This window comes from Notamacropus eugenii, chromosome 6 (assembly GCF_028372415.1).
Source record: "Notamacropus eugenii isolate mMacEug1 chromosome 6, mMacEug1.pri_v2, whole genome shotgun sequence".
NCBI classification, from domain to species: domain Eukaryota; kingdom Metazoa; phylum Chordata; class Mammalia; order Diprotodontia; family Macropodidae; genus Notamacropus; species Notamacropus eugenii.
Genome location: NC_092877.1, coordinates 351,669,921 through 351,693,655, shown reverse-complemented (window position 1 = coordinate 351,693,655; position 23,735 = coordinate 351,669,921). Strand labels below are relative to the sequence as shown.

At 40.2% G+C, this 23,735-nt stretch overlaps 1 protein-coding gene across 1 annotated transcript; it reads right to left on the bottom strand.

The window, feature by feature from the left end:
- Positions 1-9,657: 9,657 nt before the first annotated feature.
- TNFSF10 (TNF superfamily member 10) lies at positions 9,658-23,512 on the bottom strand. Its single transcript, XM_072618462.1, has 5 exons — positions 23,375-23,512; positions 19,754-19,915; positions 19,583-19,622; positions 16,680-16,793; positions 9,658-12,454 (listed from the first exon to the last, which is right to left on the bottom strand). The coding sequence occupies exons 1-5, from the start codon at positions 23,510-23,512 to the stop codon at positions 12,003-12,005; spliced, it is 906 nt and encodes a 301-aa protein (XP_072474563.1). The 3' UTR covers positions 9,658-12,002.
- Positions 23,513-23,735: the final 223 nt, after the last annotated feature.

The window sequence follows — 23,735 nt, the reverse complement described above, 5'->3', positions numbered from 1 at the left end:
AACCCCAGACTCAAGTACCTGCTTTCCTCCCTGCTAGGAGTCCCCACCCTCACTCTCCAACCCAGATTAATTGTTCACATTTTGCAGACGGCAGATTCCCACCTGCCTCGCAAAATTCATCAATCCTTAAAAGGAAAATATTCCATATGATCTAGTAATAATAAATCTGTCATGTTTCACCATTATGAAAAATGAGAAAATTTTGATGTAGGAAGGATTCCACTAATAACATGTCCAAAATTTCCTCTGCCTTAGAAGTATCTGCTGGGTTACAAGATAAAAATATAAATCTTCAATTTATTCAATACTTGCGTTCTCCATGGAGGTGTAATATCCATATAAATTTGACTTAAAAACAACCACCACGGTAACAGGAGCATTTGAAATATCAAGACCATATGAGAATGAACCTCCGCTCTCTGCAGAGGTGAGCACAGCGTACATATACTATTGGGTTTGATTGATAGGCTAGTTAGTTTTGCTGAACTGCTTTTAAAAAATATTTCATTAGAGGGGAAAATTCTCTGGGAAGAAAGGGAGGGGATATATTATGAAGGTGATATACAAACAGAGCTAGCAATAAAACATTTTTTAAAAAAAAGAAAAATAGAGAAATATTAGGGCCCGTAGCTACCTCTTCTATCTTTGACCCAATATATGTGGGTTTGCCTTCCTTTGTGCAATAAAGCAGATTGAAATTTTAATTTAAATTTTTTTTAGTGCACTCAAAAGTTCAATATAGGAGGGAAATCTATAAGGCAATTTTATAGTAAGGTCTTTTGTAAAGCAAAAAATGACATTCTAAAATATTTGTTTTATGAATCCTGATCTTTATATCTAGATTTTGCTACAAGAAGATCTAGTGGGTTGGGGGCAGCTAGGGGGTGCAGTGGATAGAATGGTAGGCCTGGAGTCAGGAAGATCCGTCTTTCTGAGTTCGAATTTGACCTCAGACACTTAGTAACCCTGGGCAAGTCACTTAGCCCTGTTTGCCTCAGTTTCCTCATTTGTAAAATCAGCAAAAGAAATGGCAAACTACTCTAATATCTTTGCCAAGAAAACCCTAAATAGGGTCACGAACAGTCAACAGCTAAAAACCAAACAACAATGGGTTGGAAACTAGTAATCAGAGGTCATCAAAAAGATCAATCTATCTTAACAATTTCTCATGGCATGGTCCCTAATCTCACCATCCATGTTATCTTCTTCTAGGTATTATTCATATTGTCTGACTATATATTTTCTATAACATGGCGTGTGAGGTGTTTAAAGAGGACTAGCACCTCTGGCGCAAGGTCTTGCTGAGCTCTTTTCAGGGCTACTCATCTACATTTGGAGTCCACCTGCACCCAGTTCTTACCTGTGGCTCCAAGCATGTTCAGCAGTCATACCCTCATAAAAACTGTCTTGGCACATGAGCTAAACCAGGTTAATTTAAGGGTAATCAGCAGGCCTCAAACCCATGGGTGAATTAAGAGGATATCTACCCAAATCATGTGAAGACTTCCCCTGGCAGAATGGATAGATGAAACCAGCTTATTCCAATGGCCATGGAGGTGGCTAAAACAGGCACTGCGGCATGCTTAGAACTTGGTCAGATATCAGAGAGGCCAAGGTCATCCACTGCATCCTGGGTCATAACCAGTTGTCTTGACTTTTGTCATGCCACTGGACTTTGATGACTCCAGGAGAATGAGGCTAATGCCTTTGTGCACCTCTGCCTTACTTTAAATCAAATTCATGCACAAGTCAGGACATCACTCTATCATGTCATTGGCCCCCTTTCCAAAACAAAGGATGAACACCACAACAATATTGTCAGATTCTTTCCTAATCCACTCTGCTCTCTTCTTTCATGTTATGAGTGAGTGGATTTGAATTCAATATGCTTCCACTTCACTTTTGCCTATAAGGGTTGCAGATATATCAGATTGCTCCTGCTTCCTATTTAGGAAGAAACCAAATGTGCTGATACTTCCTCATCTAGCATACTTGAGGTGCTTTGGATGAGTGAAATGCCCACAACAGGAGCTTATTTATCCTTCAAAATACTGGAATATTTTTTTAGAAATTTCATTGTTTTTGCCTACAAGACAGTAAGTAGTAGTGATTAGGAGGCAGCTAGCTCAAGCAACGAATGGAGCATTGGACTTTTTGTGGTTGTGTTTGTCCTTTGTTTTTGAAAAAGACCATGACATCAAGAGGTCGACATACCCAGCAGCTGACTTTGATTTGAGTGAGGGAGGGCTATGCAAGGTCACCAGCTTTACTTTCTAGTCCAGATGCATCTGGTCCAGTGGCCTGATATTCATCAGAATGACTGGAGATGGCCCAGGATGCAGTGTGAGACCCTGACTATCTTAGGTTAAAGCCTTATCACACTCTCACTTAGGATGGGATACACTCATTCAATAAATAGGCCTCTTTAAGTAGTTACTCAAAGGATGGCCCCTTTTAATAAAAAAAAAAATCAAACTGGAAGGAGAAACCCTCAGGGTTCCTGAGTAAAAGAGAAACAGTTACCATTTAGTATTGAACCCTACCTGAGACACTTACTACCTCTGTGACCATGGGCCAGTCACAACTTCTATTTGTCTCAGTTTCTTTACCTAAAAGATAGGGATAGATATCTTTCTTCCTTTTCAATCTTTTCTTCAAGCTCTTCTCTCCAACATTTGTATTAGAAGGGAGGGGCAGAGCCAAGATAATAGAGTAACAGCATGGACTTTCTAGAGTGCTGCCCCCAAGCCAAGTATCTGTAAAAAATGGCTCTAAACAAATTCTGGAGCTTCACAACCCACAGAACGACGGAGTGAAACAAATCTCCAGGCCAAGACAGCCTGGACGGTTGCTGGGAAGTGTCTATCATGCCATGCTGGGAGCAGAGCAAAGTCCAGTATGGGCAGCACAAGCACAGAAAGGACCTGAACACGCCTTGGAGAGACTGAATCTCACACCTGTGGTGGTTTCCAGACTTCAGGATCCCAAAATCCTGAGGATAAATCAAAAGGTCAGTGGAAAAAGCCTGTGGGATCAGTGCAGGAGAGTGGCATGGTCCGGAGCCAACCCTAGGGCATCTGAGGGGAGAGGGGTGGAGGAACCCACCGCAGCCACAGTAGCATCAGGGGCAGCTGCAGTCACTGTTTCTGGAGCTCTAGAACCACAGATTGTGGGAGGATAGAGTGACTGACAGTACACCCCTTTGAACTACCTTGACAAAGAACTCAGAAGTCAAGTAAATGGCTGCAGAAATGAGCAAAAACCGGAAAAAGAATCAGACGACAGAATCTTACTTTGGAGACAAGGAAGACGAAAACATGCAAACAGAAGAAAAAAAGTCAAAGCTCCTCCATCCAAAGCCTCAGAGAAATATATGAATTGATCTCAGGCCATGGAAGACCTCAAAAAGGATTTTGAAAATCAAATAAGAGAAGTAGAGTAAAAATTGGGAAGAGAAATGAGAGGGATGCAAGAAAAACATGAAAAAATGAGTCATCTGCTCGCTAAAGGAGACCCAAAAAATGCTGAAAAATAACACTTTAAAAAATAGACTAGCCCAAATGGCAAAAGATCCAAAAAGCCAACGAGGAGAAGAATGCCCTATAAAGCAGAACTGGCCAGATGGAAAAGGAGATCCAAAAACTCACTGAAGAAAATAATTCCTTAAAGATTAGAATGGAGCAGATGGAAGCTAATGACTTTATGAAAAACCAAGAAATTATAAAACATTACCAAAGGAATGAAAAAATAGCAGACAATGTGAAATATCTCATTGGAAAAACAACTGACCTGGAAAATAGATCCAGGAGAGAGAATTTAAAAATTATGGGACTACCTGAAAGCCATGGTCAAAAAAAGAGCCTAGACATCATCTTCCATGAAATTATCAAGGAAAACTGCCCTGATATTCTAGAATCAGAGGGCAAAATAAATATTGAAAGAATCCACCAGTCACCTCCTGAAAGACACTCAAAAAGAGAAACTCCTAGGAATATTGTGGCCAAATTTCAGAGTCCCCAGGTCAAGAAGAAAATATTGAAAGCAGCTAGAAAGAAACAATTTGAGTATTGTGGAAATACAATCAGGATAACACAGGATCTGGTAGCTTCTACATTAAGGGATCAAAGGGCTTGGAATAGGACATTCCAAAAGTCAAAGGAACTGTAATTAAAACCAGGGTTCAAATCAGCTGCTCAATTCCAACAGAGGCTTTAAGCTGAACTGCCTGGACAATGAACCCAGGCTTCTTCCTCAGCCACGGTAGTCGCCCGCCTCCTACTGCTGCTGCCTCTGCCACCGTCTGGGGCCAGTGCTGGGGCCCGTCTTGCCCAGCTGGGAAAGCCTTCCCACACTTACCTTTGGAACTTTCTTTGTTGCTTGTGGGTTGAGGTATCTGGGACCCTCCTTGCTGGAAATTCTGTCCCGGAGGTCTGTTCAGGTCCTGTTTCTCCCAGTGCCACACAGTCAGGGCTGGGCTCTGCTCTGCTCACCATCCTGTGAGATAGACCTTTCCTGGTGGCCTTCCAGGTTACCTTTGTCTGGAAACCTCTTTCACTCTGTTTTTCTGTGGCTTCTGCTGCTCTAGAATTTGTTGAGAGTCATTTTTTACAGGTATTTTGTGGGCTGTGGGGGAAGCACTAGAGTATATGCATCTTTCTATTCCACCATCTTAGCTCCGTCCCCCAGTAGTGTACTTTCTAGGAATGTACACACTGACAAGGAAGTTGATGCATACATTGCCAGAGCTAGCTCAGTGTTTGGGAGGCCTCAAAGAAAAATATGGGAGAGAAGAGATATTAGACTAACTACCAAACTGAAGGTCTACTAAGCCATTGTGCTGAATTCATTTTTGTATGCCTGTGAAACAGACAGTCTACCAGAACCATTCCAGGAAACTGAATCACTTCCATTTGAACTGTCTTAGGAAGATTCTGAAGATCACATGGCAGGAGAAAATACCATACACAAAGGTCCTTGGTTGAACTAAACTGCCAAGCATTCAAAGTATGCTTCAGAGAGTGCAACTTTGATGGGTTGGCCACGTTGTTTGAATGCAAAATGTATGCTTGCCAAAAAAACTATTTTATGGCGAACTCACATTGGGGCAGGTGATCACATGGTGGTCAGAAGAAGCAGTACAAGGACACTCTCAAGGTCTCTCTCGAAAACTTTGGATTTGACTGTGCAACATCGGAGACACTGGCATAGGCCCGCTCAGCATGGTGTGCCCACATCAGAAAGGGGTGCTGTGCTCTTTGAGGAAAACAGATTTAAAACAATACACAGGAAACATAGGCTGCACAAACTTGGAGTATCCACCCCAGATGCTCACAAGGACTATCTGTGCCCAATTTGTGATAGAACATTCCAAGCTCATGTGGGTCTGATCAGCCACAGTTTGACACACTGAAACTTAACTTTATCATGGTGCTGTCATTTTGATCCTCTTCAGGAACTAAGGGACAACAAACATGTCCCAGTACAGTCAGTTCTCTATCCCTTCCATTTTCATCTTCTCTAAGACCATTAAAACAGAAGAAAAATGCCCACAGACCCTCAGTTATTTTTTACCTTCTACTCTGGCACTGAAATCTATTAGGTTTTGCTTCTTATATCCCTGTTAACAATACATTCCGATATATTATCTTCCAATTATACAAATATGTATATCTTTCAATGTTTCTCTTGGCACTTGCATGTCCATTTAAAAAAAAGTCTAAATTCTGGTCTTTTCATCAGGAATGTTTGGTAATTCTCTATTCCATTAAAAAGCTGTTTTTCCTCTTATAAGATTATATGTATTAGCCAGATAGCTTGGTAGTAAGCCTTTATCTTTTGCCTTTTTAATAGCATATTCCAAGCTCTCCTTTCCTGAAACAGAATAGTTCTTAATAAATGCTTGCTCGTTTCCTTTACAATTGCCAAGTACCATGTGATAGTTACTATGGCTCCTTAGTACTTAAATTCTTTCTTTTTGACAATTTTGGCATTTTTTAAAAAAAAAACCTGGATACTCTCAATTTTGAATGACATTTCTGGAAGTTGTCATTTGGGGATTTCTTTCTGGGAAGAACAGTGGATTCTATTTTGACTTTGCCTTCTGGTTGTAAGATTTCTTGGCAGTCTTTATTTAGAATTTCCTGCAATAGGGTAACACGATACTTTTTTTTAATCACAATTTTCACACAGTCTTGTGTGAAAATTGTATCTTGTTCTGAGTACCTCCCTCCACTTCTTGTTAGTATAGTAGGTTTACAAATAGCTACTGTAAGGTAACAATAATAGGAAGAATGAAAAGAACCTAGAAGTCACTTACAGATTGTTATATAAATTAAGTGAGCATTACAGCTACTTGCAAATTGTCTCACAAATTAAGGGAGCATAGCAGTCACTGTAAACTGTCTCATAAATTAACTAGGGCTGCATTCTGAGACTATGTGCTAACTCAGGGGATACCAGGTTGGTTTTTCTGTAAGAGCCCCTTGGTCCTGCTAACTGCCTGTGGTCCACAAGCCTTAGATAACCTCCAAATGTGTGCAGCGAGAGCAGCAGAACACCAACAAATGTTATGATTAACTGATCTAAGATGTTACTGATAGTTTTGAGATGATATAGATATGTTATTGAATTAACTCTAAGGTGGCATGGATAAGAGTTAGTCCATCCCCCATCACTTTAACCCTATAAAAATGAAACTCAAATTTCTGTCTTCTGAGCACTCCTCTATCTGTAAAGGTTCATGCTGAGGGAGTGCTCCCCACTCCAATCCATGGTTACTCCTTTGCCACTTCCCCTCTTCATTCTCTTCCCTATACTGCCTGACTTCCTCTTCTACCATCCCATTCTCCATTCTCACTCTATCTGCCTCTGTACCCATGTACTCTCCATGCCTTATTAATGCGTGATTGAAGCATTACTCATTATTTCTGACATTATGGTCTTTCCCAGAAAGGATCCAAAGAACTGGATACATCTGCTCCACACCAGACCTAGAGGAACCCCCTAGCTGTCCAATTCCCTTAGTCATAAGCTAAGAGCAACAGGATGGAGACTGTAAGCTATTCATTCTGAGTCACAATAAACCAATAACTAATTCCTTAAATTGATTGCAATGTAAGTCTCATAATTCTTAGATGATCTTTGAACTATTTTTCAAATCAATTGTTTTCTATGTGATTGTAAAGATTTTCTCCTTTTAAAATTTTTTTCTTATTTTAATATATTTTGTTAACTTATTGAATTATTTCGGTCTTGTCTGACTCATTTTTCTTTTCAGGGCATTTGGTTCTTAGGTAAGATTTTCCAATGTCCTTTCTAAGTTATCAGTTTTCCTCAGCATTCTTTCTTTGCTGGATATTTCATTTTGTATTTCAGGGTACTCCTGAAATAAATTGTTAAATTTTGTTATTATGTGTCTTGGAATATACAGCTTTGGATTTTCTTCTGGAGGCATAAATCTTTTGACTGGAATTTCATTTTTTACATTCAAAATTTGGGGCTGTTATATTCTATTTCCCTCCCCATGGCGTTAGTTTTTTTTTCCATCTTCTGGGAGACCTATGATCCTTAGGTTGTCTGTATGCATCCCATCTTTGAGATGAATGTTTTACTTGGAGAGAGAGAATGTTTTCTTTTAATGTTATTATTTTTTTGCTTTCTTCTTCTAGATTGTCCATCATTTATGTATATTTGCATTCTAAATTAGTTGACCTCTTTTGTTTCTTTGGTGAGGCTTGCTATCCCAGAATTAAGTTTCTTCTATTCTGCCAATTTACTTCTGCTATGCAGTCATAAATTCCACTCTCATAATTTTCATTTCTCTTTTAAGCCACTCAGAAACTGTGTTGTGATTGAATGTTCTCAAATTCTTCTCTCGTCAACGTTGGATCATTTTTCCTTTTCCCCCTAGCATTTATTTGTAGATGCCTGTATGCATTTACTAGATCTAGAGGCAATATTTCCAACTGTTGTTGTTCGGGGTTTTTTTTCAATAAATTTATCTGTTTATGTTCAAGGTCTTTTAAATTTTGTTCTTCCTGAAATTTTTAGTAACTTCAGTCTTTTTCCTCTCTGATTTTCCCTATCACTTATCTTCTATCTCCTTCCCTTCTGTGACCTCCTTGAGGATTAGATCTCAAAATGTCTCAGTCTCCTCTTGTGCTGAAAAGGATATGGCTCACCAGGCTAGGTGTGTACCCAAACTCACTTTTGGGTGGTCAGAACTGGCCAATTAGATTCTATGCTCCTTCTGTCAGGCTTGGTAGAGTGTTGCAGAGCACACTGACACACAGACAGACAGACACACACACACACTGTTCTGTCCTACTGTACTGTACCACTCTCTTTATTCCTTAATTCTTTAGTCCAGCACCAGTAGTTCTTTGTTGCTGTAAGGTTGTCTGCCAGGACTCCATGTTCTGCTGGTTCTACAACACTGTCAGTTCAGCGCCTTGTCTGCTGCACCACCTAGCTGTTCTAACAGTGCATTATTGGTGGAAGAGTCAATTAGTACCACTATTTTTGAAAGCAATTTGTAATTATGCAAATAACTTATTAAAATGTCCATACTCTTTGACCCTGAGATTTTTCAACTAGGTACATACACCACGGAGGCTATTGACTAGAAAATGAATGTTGCACAACTATTGAATAAGTTTTACCCTAAAGAAGAAGTATGAGCTATGAGAAAACACCCCCATCCCACTCCTTTGCTAAGATGTAGAACAGTGCATATATTTTCAGATGTTTTCCATGAATTTTTTGGTTTTAGTTCCTCTTCTTTTTGTAAAATTCTTACCCAGCAGGAAGAGACGTAAAGAGAAATCCCACTTAAAAATAACTGCAGACAATATAAAAAATTTGGGAGTCTACCTGCCAAGACAAACTCAGACATTATATGAACATGAACACAATATGAACACAAAAACAGATCTAAACAACTGGGAAAATATTAATTGTGCATGGGCAGAGTGAGCCAATATAGTAAGAATGGCAAGTCTCCCTAAATTAACTTACTTATTTAGTGCCATACCAAACTACTAAAGAATTACTTTATAGAGTTAAAAAAAATAACAAAATTTACCTGGCAGACCAAAAAGTCAAGAATTTCAAGGAAATCAATGATAAAACATGTGAAGGAAGTCACCCTAGCAGTACTGGATTTCAAAATTTATTATAAAGCAGTGATCATCAAATTAATCGGATACTGAAATAAAGTAAAAAAAAAAAGTGTGAGGTAGATAAGTGTAAAATATTAAGTATACAATACGCAGTAACAGAAGACTATAGCAATCTAGTGTTCAATAAGCCCAAATATCCAAACTTGGGGGTCAAGAACTAACTATTATACAAAAATTGCTAGGAAAACTAGAAATCAGTCTGGCAAAAACTGGGCAAAGACCAGCATCTCACACCATACAAGATAAGGTCAAAATGGATCCATGATTTAGGAACAAAGGGTGATATCATAAGTGAATTAGTGAAGCATGGGAAAAAATTACCTATCAGATACATGGATGAGGGAAGAATTTATGACCAACCAAGGGCTAGAGAGGATCATGGGAAGTAAAACTAGTAATTTTGATTATAAAAAATTAAAAAGATTTTGCACAAACAACACCAATGCAACCAAAATTAGAAGGAAAGCAGGAAACCAAGAAAAATACAAGTTTCTTTAATAAAGACTTCATTTCTCAAATATATAGGGACTTGAATGAACCATTTTTGTAAAAACAAAAACCACTCTCCAATTAACAAATAGTCAAAGGATATGAACAGTCAGTTTTCAGAAGAAAATATCAAAACTCTCTATAGTCACATTAATAAAAATGTCATAAATCATTATTGATTAGAGAAATGCAAATTAAAACAATTCAGAGGTACCATATCAAACCCATTAGATTGGCTGACATGAAAAAAAGGAAAATGACAAATGTTGGAGGGAATGTGGAAAACAGACACTCTACTGCACTGTTGGTGGAGTTGTGAACTGGTCCAGTCATTCTGGAGAACAACTTCCAATTCTGTTCAAAGGCCTATAAAACTATGCATATTCTTTGATCCAGCAGTATTACTATTAGGTCTATATCCTGAAGAGATCAAAGAAAAGGGAAAAGGACTTACATGTACAAAAATGTTTCTAGCAGCTCTTTTAGAGGTGGCAAAGAATTAGAAATTGAAAGGATGCCCATCAGACTGGTTGAACAAGTTGTGGTATATGACTGTGATGAAATACTTTTGTGCTATAAGAAATGATGAAGGGGATGGTTTTGGAAAAACCTGGGAAGATTTATATGAACTGATACAAAGTGAAGTAAGCAAATGTATATTGCATTACTTCATAAGTATAATTGTTATATTTCTTACCTTCTCAATGAGTGAGGGAGGAGCTACAGTGAGGGAAAGAAATGTTGAATGTTAAAAATAATTAAAGAAAATAGAAACAAATACTTTATTATATGGGATGGCTTTCTGGGAGGGAGAAGGGAGAAATATAGAAAAAATTTAGGTGGTAAAAAAATCAGAAAACTATTTTTTTATTTTAAATTTTCAAATTTAAAAAATTTTTCATTTTTCTAAAAAAGTACATGCATTTACAATAATTTTACAAGTAGTCTTTACAACCTCCCCTCTCTTTTTTCTTGAGGTAATTGGGGTAAAGTGCTTTGTTCAGGGTCACAAAATATAGTAAGTGTCTCAGACTGAATTTGAATTCAAACCCTCCGGACCCTAGGGTCAGTGCTCTATCCACTGAGGCACCTAGCTGCCCTTTTTGCAACCCTTAATTGCACCTTTATTGACAAGTTGTCTCCCCAAAAAGGCTCATTCTTAGGAACATAACATAGGAACCTATCAAAGTAGAAGCTGCTCTTAGCTAGTCATTTTAAACTTAGACCAATCCTCCTCCTGGAATGCCAGCCCTGGGCTCAGTTCTCATCCTCTGTCAGTCCTGGACTGTGATCCCAAACTAGTTAGGGATCCATAGAGCAGCCAGAATATGATGATAATATGGGCTAGAAAAATGACTCACTGAGATTTTTTTTTAATTGGATTTCCTGATAATGATTTGATCTGCAGTATTTTCTAGAACTGTTTGAATGATTTGGGGGCAGACAATAAGATCACTGTGACTAAAATGCCCAAACACTTTGACTCAGAAATTCCATTACCTGAATTATACCTCATAGAGGTCACTGACAGTGTCCTTTTCAAAGGAATGCAGAAAAGGACATTTTTTTAAAAAGGAAAAATAATGAAGTCCTTGAAAAAGACTGAGGAGATAGATGGATAGTTCTGGTCATAAGAACAATATAATGATCATCCTCAGGTGCTTTCCTCCTCTCATGTGTACACCCTTCACATGTCCTCAATGGTAAAGAGCCAGAACACTGTGTTAATACAAGCACTAGCAAAGGCCACATTCTTGGAATGAATTTGCAAATAGGCTAAGGGAACCATATACACTAAATAATTTTAGGAGAACTTTTGGTGGTAGCAAAGATTTGAAAACAAAATAGATAACCTGCTTACTCTACCATCTTGGCTCTGCCTTCCCAATGCTGCGATTTCTGCAACACTTGGAATTAGGGCTGGAGGACAGAGTAGAGAACTAGTCCCAAAGCCCCCATTTAAAATGGGCTCCCAGGCCAGCCATCTCTTTAGTCCCCACCTCATCTCACTCCTTTGACTTAGATTCCATCGTGCTGCTGATGGGTTACATTAACCCAGCTCTCCTTCATCTTCTTTTTGTGCCTTGTCTTTCCCCACCTAACTACAAGTTCCTTCAGAAGATCAGGGACTACATATCTTTTCCATATTACTACCTGCAGCACTTAGCACAGTGACTGATACCCCCTAGGTGCTTAATAAATGTGCATTTATCTGATGTCTGACAGATCTTCTTATTAACAGGACTATTTGCCAGAAAGTCCATTGTCATTATGTCTCCTACAGCAAGTAAAATGGTAGTGATGGCTACTTTTAAAATGTGTGATTATGAATATTTAGCCAATTAGAAAAGCACCAAAAAAGCTAGCTTCTTTGTCCATATCAATCAATTTCTCGTTGCTGACAGACACAAAGATTCTTTCGTTCTTCTTGAGCTCAAACACTCCACCTTGATAAATGGAATAGAGTCCATATTCTGAATCTTTAGACCAACAGCTTGTCTTCACACTTTTCAAGAGTAAGATGGGTTCTGGGTAACTTGTCACTTTGTAAATGTACTGGACCAATTGTTTGGGGTGTTTACTCCTCTCTTCTCTCAAAGTTGAAACAGAACTTCTTTCCAACTCCTGGAATCGAAAGTAGGTTTGGGAATAGATATAATAGTATCCAGTCTGAGAAATGATGAGCTCACCATCCAACACATTCACATTATGTAGGAACGAATGGCCTTTCCTTGAAGTTTCCCAGTAGTTGATTTTCCAACCCGGAGCTCTTCCAAGCAATGAACCTAGACGATTGGAAAGAGCAAGAGAGAAGAGTGTTCGCAGAAGTTGCTACTGGAGCACAAACAGGCAATTCATTGATCCAAGAATTTTTTTGCTTTTTGGAATAGGATAATAATAGACATTTACATATTATGTTACAATTTGCCAGGTGCTTTATATATGTTATCGCATTTGATCCTCACAAAAATTTTATGAGGCAGTCATTATTATTAATCATATTTGACAGCTGAAGAAACAGGAAAGTTAAGTGATCTCCTCAAGGTTTCAAAGCCATTAAATGGATGGAACAGAATTTGAATTCAGGTCTTCCTGCCTCCAAATCCAGCGTGCCATTCATTATGCTACCTAATGGCCTGAATACTAACTCTTTGCATCTGCCATCATAAGTGAATTCATATAAAGAGAGAAAAGTCCTAGAACAAAGCTTTAAGAGACATCCACAGTTAGCAAATGCAGCCTCAATAAAGATTAAGCAAAGGAGACTGAGAAGAAACGGTCCATGGATACCAGACAAGATGGCAGAGAAGTAAGAAGGATAGCCAAGCTAGCCCTCACAACTATGGCACAAAGATCGAGAGAATTCATGGCTAATCACCTTGAGAAATCAGTACAATTGGTGTCTCTACTTCCTTTCCTCCCCCTCATTTCTTAACTCTGCAATCTGGCTTCCAACTTCATTCAACCAAAATTGTTTTATCTAAAGTTACCCATGGTCTCTTAATTGCCCTATCTAATGATCTGTTCTCAAACTTGGTCTGCGTGACCTCTCTGAAGCCTTTGGTCACCCTTTTGTCCCTGATACTTTTCCTTCTATGTTTTCTTGACATTGCTTTCTCCTGTTCTTCTCCTACTAATCTCTTATTAATAAATACTTATTGTCTGATTGAATGATCTTTTTGACTATTTCTTCTCAGTTTCCTTCACTTCCCCCATTACGTTGTAAGTTCCTTGAAGGCAGGGAGTGCCTTTGTTTTTATTTGTATTCCTATCTTTAGCCTAGTGCCTGGTATACCATAATCACTTAATAAATGTTGATTAATTCCTTTTAAGAAGCAGGTAAGGAACAGAAATATTGGACAGCTCTAGCAGAGATAAACAGATCCTATGAAGCTTTTGCCAGGAACCAAACTGAATACTGGAGATACAAAGGCAAAATCATGGTCTGCCCTCAAGGAAATTAAAAACAGGATGTCAGATGTATATCATTCAACCACCATGTATCAAGCACCCACTATGTTCCAGGAACTGTTCTAAGTGCCAAAGACAAAAACAAAATAATCCCTGCCTTCAAGGAGTTTACATCCTAATGGGGGAGCCCACATATACAAGAAAAAGTGTGCGCAAAATGTAGGTACAGGGATTGTACAGATGATTCCATCAAGGCAGGAAACTCCCACTTTCAGTTCTGGACAGCACCTTCTCAGTTGTGAGAATTCACTTTCAGAGTCATCTTGGGGTAATGAGACTCCATGACTTATTTGGAGTCAACACAACCAGGATGTGACTGATGTGTGATTTAAACAGGTCCTTCCTGCCTCCAAAGCCAGCTCTTAACACAATGGAATTTGGAGGAAGAAGACACTAAATTCTAAACAAGGTTGATTGCAGCTGGGGAAAAGAGAAATCCAAAGGTCTCTAGGATAATTGGAGAGGGAGGTCAGCTGCACAGATCATTGAAGGCTACAAAGAGGAGATTGCATATTTTACAGGTATGACTTTAAGTAAAAGTAGCTGGTTTTGAATGATGCCATTGTTTTCCCTGAACCTAGTACAGTCTTGAACATAGTAAGTGGTTAACAAATATTTGTTGATGGATTGATTAGTTGACATGAATAGAAGACCAATGGCCATAGACTGAGGCATTGTTAAAAACAGATGAAAATGGGGAAGAGAGTTTGGAGAAGTGAAAGGAAGAAAAGGCAGGTTTTCATTGCTTGAAAAAAATAGAATTTAATTTTTAAGAACTAAATAAAATGGATAACTTTTTAAAACAAAGATGTGCAAATAAGATCTATACAGGATGTTCTCTATAGAAGAGTCCAACATATGAAAAAATATATAATGTATAGTATGCCAATATAGAAGATGTAATAAATAATGTGTAAAGCTTTGCTTATTTTTCAGGTTTGCCTTGGTTGAGGGGAGCAAGTAAGCCAAATTTGCCTACACTGAGCACGGGCTGCCATGGGATCTGAAAAAGAAATATTCAGGAGATATGTGGCCTTCAGGCACATACCTTGGTGGATTTTGGTTTAAATGTCAGAATTCCCCTCCCTAACCACATACTCCTAGCCTTTACTTGCCCCATTATCTTACTCCTGCAAATACTCCTCTTCATCCTCAGCCTGCACAGTGCCTAGGCACATGAGAAGCATATCACTGATGACGATAAACTCAAGTGCCTTCTACATGGATGTTCTTCTAATCAGTCACCTCAGTTCTGTCTTTGCTTCCTTCCTTTCAGTGTTGAACCTATATAATTAACCATTTCAACAAGGTACTGGCTTCCATCCCAGGTCCTTGTATTACCAGATTAGACAACCCTTGAATCTGCATTAGCCCTCCCAAACCCTTCTCTACTTGCTCCATCTCACGAGTTCATAAGTCACAAAACCACATTGACTGAATCTACTAAAAAAGTCCATCCACCTGACCTTCACTACTTTGGTGTTCTTTTATTCATCTCTGATTGATGCTTTATCATATCTCTGAGGATGGGACCAGAGATTTAGAGATGGAAGGAATCTCTGAGGTCATTTGTCCAAACTCCCTCCTTTTGCAATTGAAGATAATCAGTGTCAGATATGGTGGATGATTATCCCAAGGGTAATAAGTGATAGAACTCAGAGTTGAACCTAGGTCCTCTGATTCCAAGTCCAACACTCATATCCTCAAGGTCATTTTGCCTTTCTCACATACCTTTCAGCTAATGATTTTCCAACTCGTGGCAGTGCTACCTTCTCAGTATCCCTCAACTTTGTCCCCTACTCTTGACTTACACAGCTACTAACTTTGTTCAAGCATTCATCATCCCTCCCTTGGACTATCACAACAGCTTCCTAGATGATCTCCCTACCTCAATCCCTGCTCTAATCTACCCTTCTTCTAGCTGCCAAAATCATCCAAGGCCACATTCACAGGTCTGACCTGCTGAAAAACTACTTCTATTGGAACTTTGAGTCATTTCAGTCATGTCCAACTCTTCGTATCCTCATTTGGGATTTTCTTGGTTAAGATACAAGAGTGGTTTGCCATTTTCTTCTCCAACCCATTTTACAAGTGATAAAACTGAGGCAAACAGAGTGAAGTGACTTGTCCAGGGTCACACATCTAGTAAGCGTCTGAGGCCAGATTTGAACTCAGGAAAATGAGATTCTCTGACTCCAGGTCTGGCACTCTATCCACTGCAGCACTACCTATGTGCCCTGTTATACCTAGGACAACAGACATACTCTTTAGCCTGGGATTTCAGGTCCTCCAGGGACACACTCCAATTTACCTCATTTCACATGTCTCCCTTCCATATATTCTATGTTCCAATGTGTACTATTGGTTATTCACTGAGCTCTGCCATCTCTGTGAATATGCAGGCTACCCTCTATGGATAGAATGCCTTCTTTCCTCATGTCCATCCATTGAAATTCTCTTTCTTAGAAAACAGAGTCATTGAAGCATTTTTGAAAGCTCCCACCAGAGAAGGAAGTTCAGAAGGAAACAGACAACTAGGACACCTTTGAAAGCATGAGGTTGAATTTATTATGTGTATTTTTTAAAGAAAGCTATATGTAAGAGATTCATGTTTTCACTTACCCTCTTTTCCTGTTCAGCTTTGTATATGAAAACACCCTCTTTCATTTTATTTTATTAGTGTTCATTAAATTCAAATTAAAAACAATTTTAAAAAAGACTATTTCTTTGATGCCCCTCTTAAGGCTGCTTTCCTCATGAAGCCTGCCCTCACCTCTTTCCAGCCAAAATTGCTATCTTCCTCCTCAAATTTTCTCAGAGCTTTTTTTCTGGATCTTTGCTTTCTACTTTATACGGTGCTCATTTTGCATGTTTGTCTTAAACCCTCTCTCTACCCGCCCCCATTAGACGATCAGCTCCTTTCTTCTTTCTATCCCCATCTTAGCCCAGATCCTTGCAAACTGCTATCACTTGGTATAATCAAACTGAGTTGAAATGAAACAAACAAACAAACAAACACATGTTACGTGAGTCTCTTACTTCTAGCAAAGGTAGAACTCATCTGCCTGTTTCCAGTGAGATGAGCTGCTACTCTCTGGATAGTGCTCTCATTTAACTTTTCTCTGGCTCCAGAAGAGTTATTCTGCTTCTTATCTAGAAGGGAACAGAGAATGGTTAGTGCACTGGTCCATACTCTGAAATTAACCTTAAAGTGGACAGATGCCAGTTGAAAAGATCTTAAAAGTTGTAAGAGAATCTCATCATTCAGTAGAGCAGGGAAGGGAAGTTGGGGGGAGAGGGAACAAGCATTTTTATTAACTGCCTACTGCGTATACAGAGCTTTTACAAATATTTTCTCATTTTATCCTCACAACAATCCTATGAGGTAGATACTATTATTATCTATTTCACAGTTGAGGAAACTCATCTCATTGTGGACCACCATTGAGTAATGACCCTCCCCAAACTTAGCTGGGTTTGTCTTAGGACAACATCATCCACCTGCATTCCTAGCCCTTCTAGCTTGGTAGAAACAACCAAGGCCTAAAGCACATTGCTGTACCTATAAGATCCAAAGGTATCTTCAGACTCATTGGAATGCAACTTTCGGAATTGCTGAGTAACTGAAAATGCCTCCTATTGTCTCAAGATGTTTGGATTTTGGCATTAAACAGGCTGCAGGGTGGTGGTGCAGTAGTTAGAACTCAGGACCTGGAGTCAAGAAGACCTGAGTTCATAATCCTGCCTTGGAAGTTTAGTTTTGTGACCCTAAACAAATCTCTCTCAAGTTCTCTCTCAGCCTCATTTTCCTCATCTGTGAAATGAGAATAATAGCATCTTCATCCTACAGTTATTGAGAGGATCAAATGAGATAAAATGTGTTAGTCATTTTGCAAACCTCTATCACTAGCTATTTCTAAATATGAAGTTTCTTGTAACTAGCTTACATTAGTCATCTGGCTTGAATACGCATTATGGTGAAAGAAATTTTCTTGCACATAAAATATTTCCCCCAATGGTGGTATTCAGAAATTCCACTAGCTTTGGGGAATTCCCTGGGGCATTGAGAGGTTAGGTGAATTACTTATGGTCAGTCATACATCAAGCATGTGTGTCAGGTAGGACCTAAATCCAGATCTTTTTGTCTCTGAAGGGCCCCCTATATCTACTATGCCAAGCTTCCTCTCAGTTCCATGTTACACTCCCAAAATGTGTTTGGGGAATCAAGTAAGGTCTTTGAATGGCAAGGAAGAGACCTATAATATCTACCACTAATTGAAGAATAATTTTGAAGAGAGAGACATCCTCTTGAGTTTGAAAATTTGTATGAAATATTCTTTATTTTTCTTGAGTTTTTTGGTCTGTGCTTTCTTTTGCAACACAGCTAATATGGAATTATGTTCTCATAACCACTCAGGTATAACTGATATCAAATTGCTTTCCTTTTAAAGGAGGAAGCAGGGGAAGGAGAAAAGAGAATTTGAACACAAAATTTAAAAAAAAATTAATGTTAAAAATTATTTTACATGTATTGGAAATATTTAATGAAAGTATATTAAAAAGGAAAAAGAAAATATACATGAAATAACAACTCCATGGGAAACAACTTGGGAACTATATGGTTCGGGTGTCAAACACTCTTGGCTTTGGTGCAAGTGACCAGTTACTCTGTCTGAGCATCCTCAGCATCTCTTTCCTCCTCAATGGGATTTCCTTCCTTCCGCAGAAAAGTAGACTGTCCCCTCATCAGATACTTCCTGACTGAGATCAGGGCTAAATAAAACCTGAGAAGACAACACCTGCAGTCATTCTGAGGTTCTCTTTCCTCACCTCTCTTTGGCTCAACTGCTCTTCCCTGCATCCCCAGGAAGGCCACATAAAGGACAGCCCAGATGCTCTACATGCAGACACACAATAGAGAGATGTGACAGACTTGGCTCCACTTCCTATGAAATAATCAGTTGGTGATAGTAGCTGGATGGCTTAGTGGGGAGAGGCCTGGCCTTGGAGCCAAATGCACTTGGATTCAAGTCTTATCTCTGGCATCTATTTGTTCTGGGACCCTGATTAAGTTCCTCAATCCTTCAGTTTCCCAGGCAGCTCAATGAGACTACAAAGACTTTTATAGTGAGAGTCTTCTGAAGGGATGATATCATAGACTTGAAAAGAAAAACAAAATCAGAGCAACCAGGAGGACTCAGGGGAGCCACAGTATAAGTAAATGAAACAAGCTTTATCACAAAATCACTGAATTCTGGAGCTGAAAGGTCATCTAACTCCAAATGTTCATCCAAGGGTCTTAACTGAATAGCTAGGTGGAGCAGTTGATAGACTGAGTCAACAAAGCCTGAGTTAAAATCTTGCTTCACATTCCTCCTAGAAGTGTGACACTGGGAGTCACTTAACTAACCTCCCTCAGCCTCAGTTTTCTCATCTTTAAAATTGAAAGGGTTAGAATCAGTGGCCTCCCAGCTCTCCATCTATGATTAAGTGAACATCCAGCTGCTGCCAAAGGAGAACCCACTGGGTCCTGGGCATCCCACAGACAATAGGAACAATGAAAGTCACAAAGAAAAATAAGATTTAAAATCACAACTCACATTTAGGAAGTGTTTTGAGATTTCCTAAGTGCTTTTTCTTTAGTGACCCCATGTGGGGTCTGGTTGCAAAAGAATGATTGTCCCCACTAGGGATGCAGAGTGGATTTGGCAAGGTCGAGGTGTATGTTTCCGCTGGGAAGGGGTTTAGTTGATGGTGGAGGAAAGGGTTCATAGATAAAGAAAGGCCATTTATTAGATCAGCGGATGGAATTAAGGGATACAAGTGGATAGAAGCAGATGAAAAGGTTTCCCACCATATTGGAGTATAGATGATCTGATGATGAAGAAAATTCATTCTCTTTTTTTAAGTAAACATGGAATTCCAATGAAAATTGTTTCTACCTTGACTTGTAGAAGAGTCCTCATAGATTGTCAAAAGCTCCTGCAAATATGATCAAATAATTTTATTTAGAATTCTAGGCAAGATTGTTTTGTTCATAGTTTGGTGAGATCAGCCCCTTAAGCCATGCCTGAGAGCACAACAGCAAATGCTTGTTGACTGAACCGACCTACCTTTCTAATCAGCTGCTGGAGCTGCCATCTGAACTGTAGGCACAGGAAGTCTATTTGCTCTGCATCACCACTGGGGTCTCTATCACCCTTCTCGGCTCCCAAGTATTCCTTTGTAAGGCATGCCAGGCTACTTTGAGAATTGGCATCTTGTAGCTGGGTCAGCTGGGAAGTTATATCATAAGACCATTAGGAGCTGTATTCCTGTATATCCTTTAGAAGCACAGTCACAAATAGTTTCCATTTCATAAATAAACTTTGCATTGTCCACACCCTATTTTTTTCCCCTTGCCCCACCCTCCAACGACTAGCAGGAAGTGAAACTAGTTACTTAGTTGAGAACCTCCAACTGATTCTTTTCTCAACCCTTTACTCCACTGCCTAGTTTCTACTTTGTATGGAACATCTATCATCAGCTGAAGACTGGTCCCTCCATCCCCTGTCTTTCCTGGAGATATCCTAGAGTTGCACTCCACTCACCCTTACTCCCACAGTCCTCTCTGTAGGGGACCATGTCCTCTGCCATTTTCCCCCCAAGATCCTCTAGAAGATCTTTCCATAGTCCCAGATACTTACCAAAATATTATCTTATTTTTCCATCTGTCCTGAATTAAACATAAATAAGAGCCCTCCTCTATGTGTAGTTTCCTGCCCCCACCCTCTACATTAGAATGTGAGGTCCTTGTGAACCCGGAAGGTGTTCTAGTGCTCATCATAGTGCGACATATTGCTTCTTGTTACAGAAACTTTGGTGGGGAAGGAGAAGGTGGGTTGGTTAGGGTCTGTGATTCCATTGGTGCAGGCAACTCTTGGTGAAGAAACTGTCTCTACCAACATAGATCAGCACTCTCTATAGAGAATTCCCTGGTTCCCTAAGAAGTTATGGGACCTACCCCTATAGTACATGTCAGATTTAAGATTTGAACCCAGAACACACATGTTGCTTCCCTATCCACTATAACACAGCACCTCTCTTGGAGACATATGCATCCAAAACCATGTGAATTTCATTTAGAAGTCAATTAAATTCCACAAGCATATGTGCAAGGTACTGTGCCAAAGACAAAAAAGGGGGGAAAATTTTCACCCCTTTCAAGTAACCAGTTCAGGATCTGCGCTGCTATTGAAACATCTTCATTGAGAGAATCACTGTTTTAGAAGTCTGAGGATAAAGCAAAGAAGATTCGTTGTCTAAGTGATGAAGCTACTGAAAGATGGTTTAAATGATCTTAAAGAAAGTGGTGGGGGGATGAGAAGAGGCTTTGTCTTTAGTTGGTCATGGGTATAAAGGGGAGCTCCAAATTTCAAGGAGTGATAGGAGATCGGAATTCGATTTTCAGAGCTGTAGGGATCTCAGAAACCACCTAGTCCAATCCATAACTGAAAAAGAAAATCCTCAACCAAATGGTCATGCAGCCTGTACCTGCCACCCCCTTCCAGTGCAGCCCGGCCCACATTTTGATGGCTCTGTGTAAGCTCTTTCTTACACAAAGATTGAATTAGCATCTTCCACCCATGGTTCCTGCTTCTGATCTCTGGGACCAAGCAGACAATCCTTCAAATACTGAAAAATAACTACCATATCTATGTTTTCTTTCATTACATGAATAATATGGAAATGTTTTGCATGTCTACACATGTATACTTATATCGAATTGCTTGCCTTCTCAATGAGGGGGAGGATGGAGGGAGGAAAGGAATAGAATTTGGAACTCAAAAGTTTTAAAAACAAATGTTAAAAATTGTTTTTACATGTAACAGGAAAAATAAAATACCAAATCAATTTTTTAAAAAGAACAATTAAAAAAACTATCCTAAGCCCCTCCCCCCCTTCCCTTTTTCAAGGTAAGTAGACCTTGGTTCCTCTAAATAATCTTTATGTATCTTTATGGCAGCTAACTGGCTTAATAGTTAGAGACTGGATCTGGAGTCAGGAAGACCTGAAACTAATCTGGACTCAGCTGCTTATTAACTGTGTGATCCCAGCCAAGCCGTTTAACCTCTGTCTATCTCAGGTTCTTCCTCTACAAAATGGGGATAATAATAGCACCCACCTGCCAAGGCTGTTGTGAGAAAAAAATAACTTAATATTTGTAAAGTGCTTTGCAAATCTCCCAGCCTCATATAAATGCTAACATTATTAATATGTGGAAAGTAACAGGGAGCCTTTCAGCATTCTGATAGAGCCACTTTGCATAATTTCAATCTAATCAATGCCCTTCTTTAAATATTAGCAGAGTAACTAGTTTGGTAAGAAGTCACATGCCCTTTGCAGGTGCCCTATTTTTTGAGCTACTAGAATGTCAATAAATACCAGTTGCCAATCCGTGAGTCAACAAACATGCATTAAAGCACTTACTCTGTGCTACGCACTCAGAACAAAGACACTTCCCAAAAACCATCTATTCCTTCCTTGTAGATAAACACAAGGCAGCTTGACATCCCACCTCTGGTCTCTGAGGCTTTGCCCAGGAAGTCTTTCCTGCTTAGAATACCTTCCCTACTCAAATGCCCCTCTTGAAACCCCTAGGGATCAGTTCTCCAGAGACTCAAGAGACCTTTCCTAACGCCCCAGTCATGGCTGCTCCCCCTCCCCATCACCATGGATTGATTCTGTATATATCTTACACACGTACTCTAGCTCTCCATAAACACTCTGTGAAGACAGACAAATTCACACATAGTAAGTCCTTAATATATTCTTGTTGATTGCTTGGGTGTTTTGTGGTACAAGAAATGCAGACCAGGTAGCAGATGGTCTGCTAGTCACTAGGGACTGGTTCACATTAGTCTGAAACTGTTCAGAGAGAGAGCGAGCATTTTATAACATTGAAATTTCCAAATCTCTTTTACAAATATCACTTCATTTGATCCTCACCAGTACCCTGGGAGGTAAGTGCTGTTATCAGACACATTTTGCAGATGAAGAAACTGAGGCAGACAGAAGTTAAGGCCAGAATGCCCCAGCAAGGAAGACCACTGAACCTGCATTTGGAGTCTAGACTCGACTCCAAGTTCAGCATTGTATCCACTGCACTTCTAGATTCTCTTTGGTTGAATGGTTCAGCAGCCAGTACTTAAGGGGGTTGGGTAAAGGTCAAGGTGAGTGTGTCCAAAAGCCACAAAAATCTGCACAGTGCAGGTAAGAGCTGTCAGGGGACCTCAGAGGGTCACACCTTAGGTGGTCCCGTCATTTTGTAAAATCCCCAAGGTCATGTTGCTGATAGACGTCCAAGCCCCCAGAGAAAAGAACAAAGCTGACTAGGCATTCAGGCATCGGGCAAGCTTGCAACAACCCGCAGGATTAGGGAGGGCTTGGCAACTTTCCTGTTTCTACTGTGTCGGAGTAACTACTCCCCTCTGGTGCCCAGTTTGGAGACTTTCAGAATTTACCGCAGCGAGGTTGGGGGAGGGAGAGAGCTCAGCCTCCCAGGGGAGAGATGACTCTCAAGATGCCCCAGTGCAGGAATGTCAAGACCACCCCACCTCCAACCCTGCCCCCACCCCCTGGCATCTGTTGGGACTGGGAGCCCAGGGAGGGAAGGGGAGGGACACAGATGGCCGTTGCCCAGCACCAAGCCAAGCTCTCTGCAAGCTCGGGCTTCCCCAGCCCTCTGTACTGACCTGTTTCAGCTCATTAGTGAAGTAGAAGTAAGTGGCAGAAAATAGCAGGACTTGGACGATCAGAGGAAACAGAAGGAGCAGCCCGCAGGCTTGGCTACGGCTGGGGCCATCCCTGGAGAAGCTAGCCTTCACAGACATGCCGGCCTCAGGAGCTGGCCGGCCTCAGGAGCTGGCCGGCCTCAGGAGCTGGCCGGCCTCAGGAGCTGGCCGGCCTCAGGAGCTGGCCGGCCTCAGGAGCTGGCCGGCCTCAGGAGCTGGCCGGCCCCAGGAGCTGGCCGGCCTCAGGAGCTGGCCGGCCTCAGGAGCTAGCCCGCCGCAGCCCGTAAGCCAGCATTTTTGAGTGGGACGGACTTCACACGTG

What these genes read in the sequence shown, in the direction of transcription:
- TNFSF10 (XM_072618462.1), bottom strand. Translation starts at nt 23,512, where the DNA reads ATGTCTGTGAAGGCTAGCTTCTCCAGGGATGGCCCCAGCCGTAGCCAA. An exon ending in TCCAGCAGCTGATTAGAAAG is followed by an intron (nt 19,623 to 19,753) that starts GTAGGTCGGTTC and finishes TCATATTTGCAG; the next exon opens with GAGCTTTTGACAATCTATGA. An exon ending in GAGTTCTACCTTTGCTAGAA is followed by an intron (nt 12,455 to 16,679) that starts GTAAGAGACTCA and finishes CCAATCGTCTAG; the next exon opens with GTTCATTGCTTGGAAGAGCT.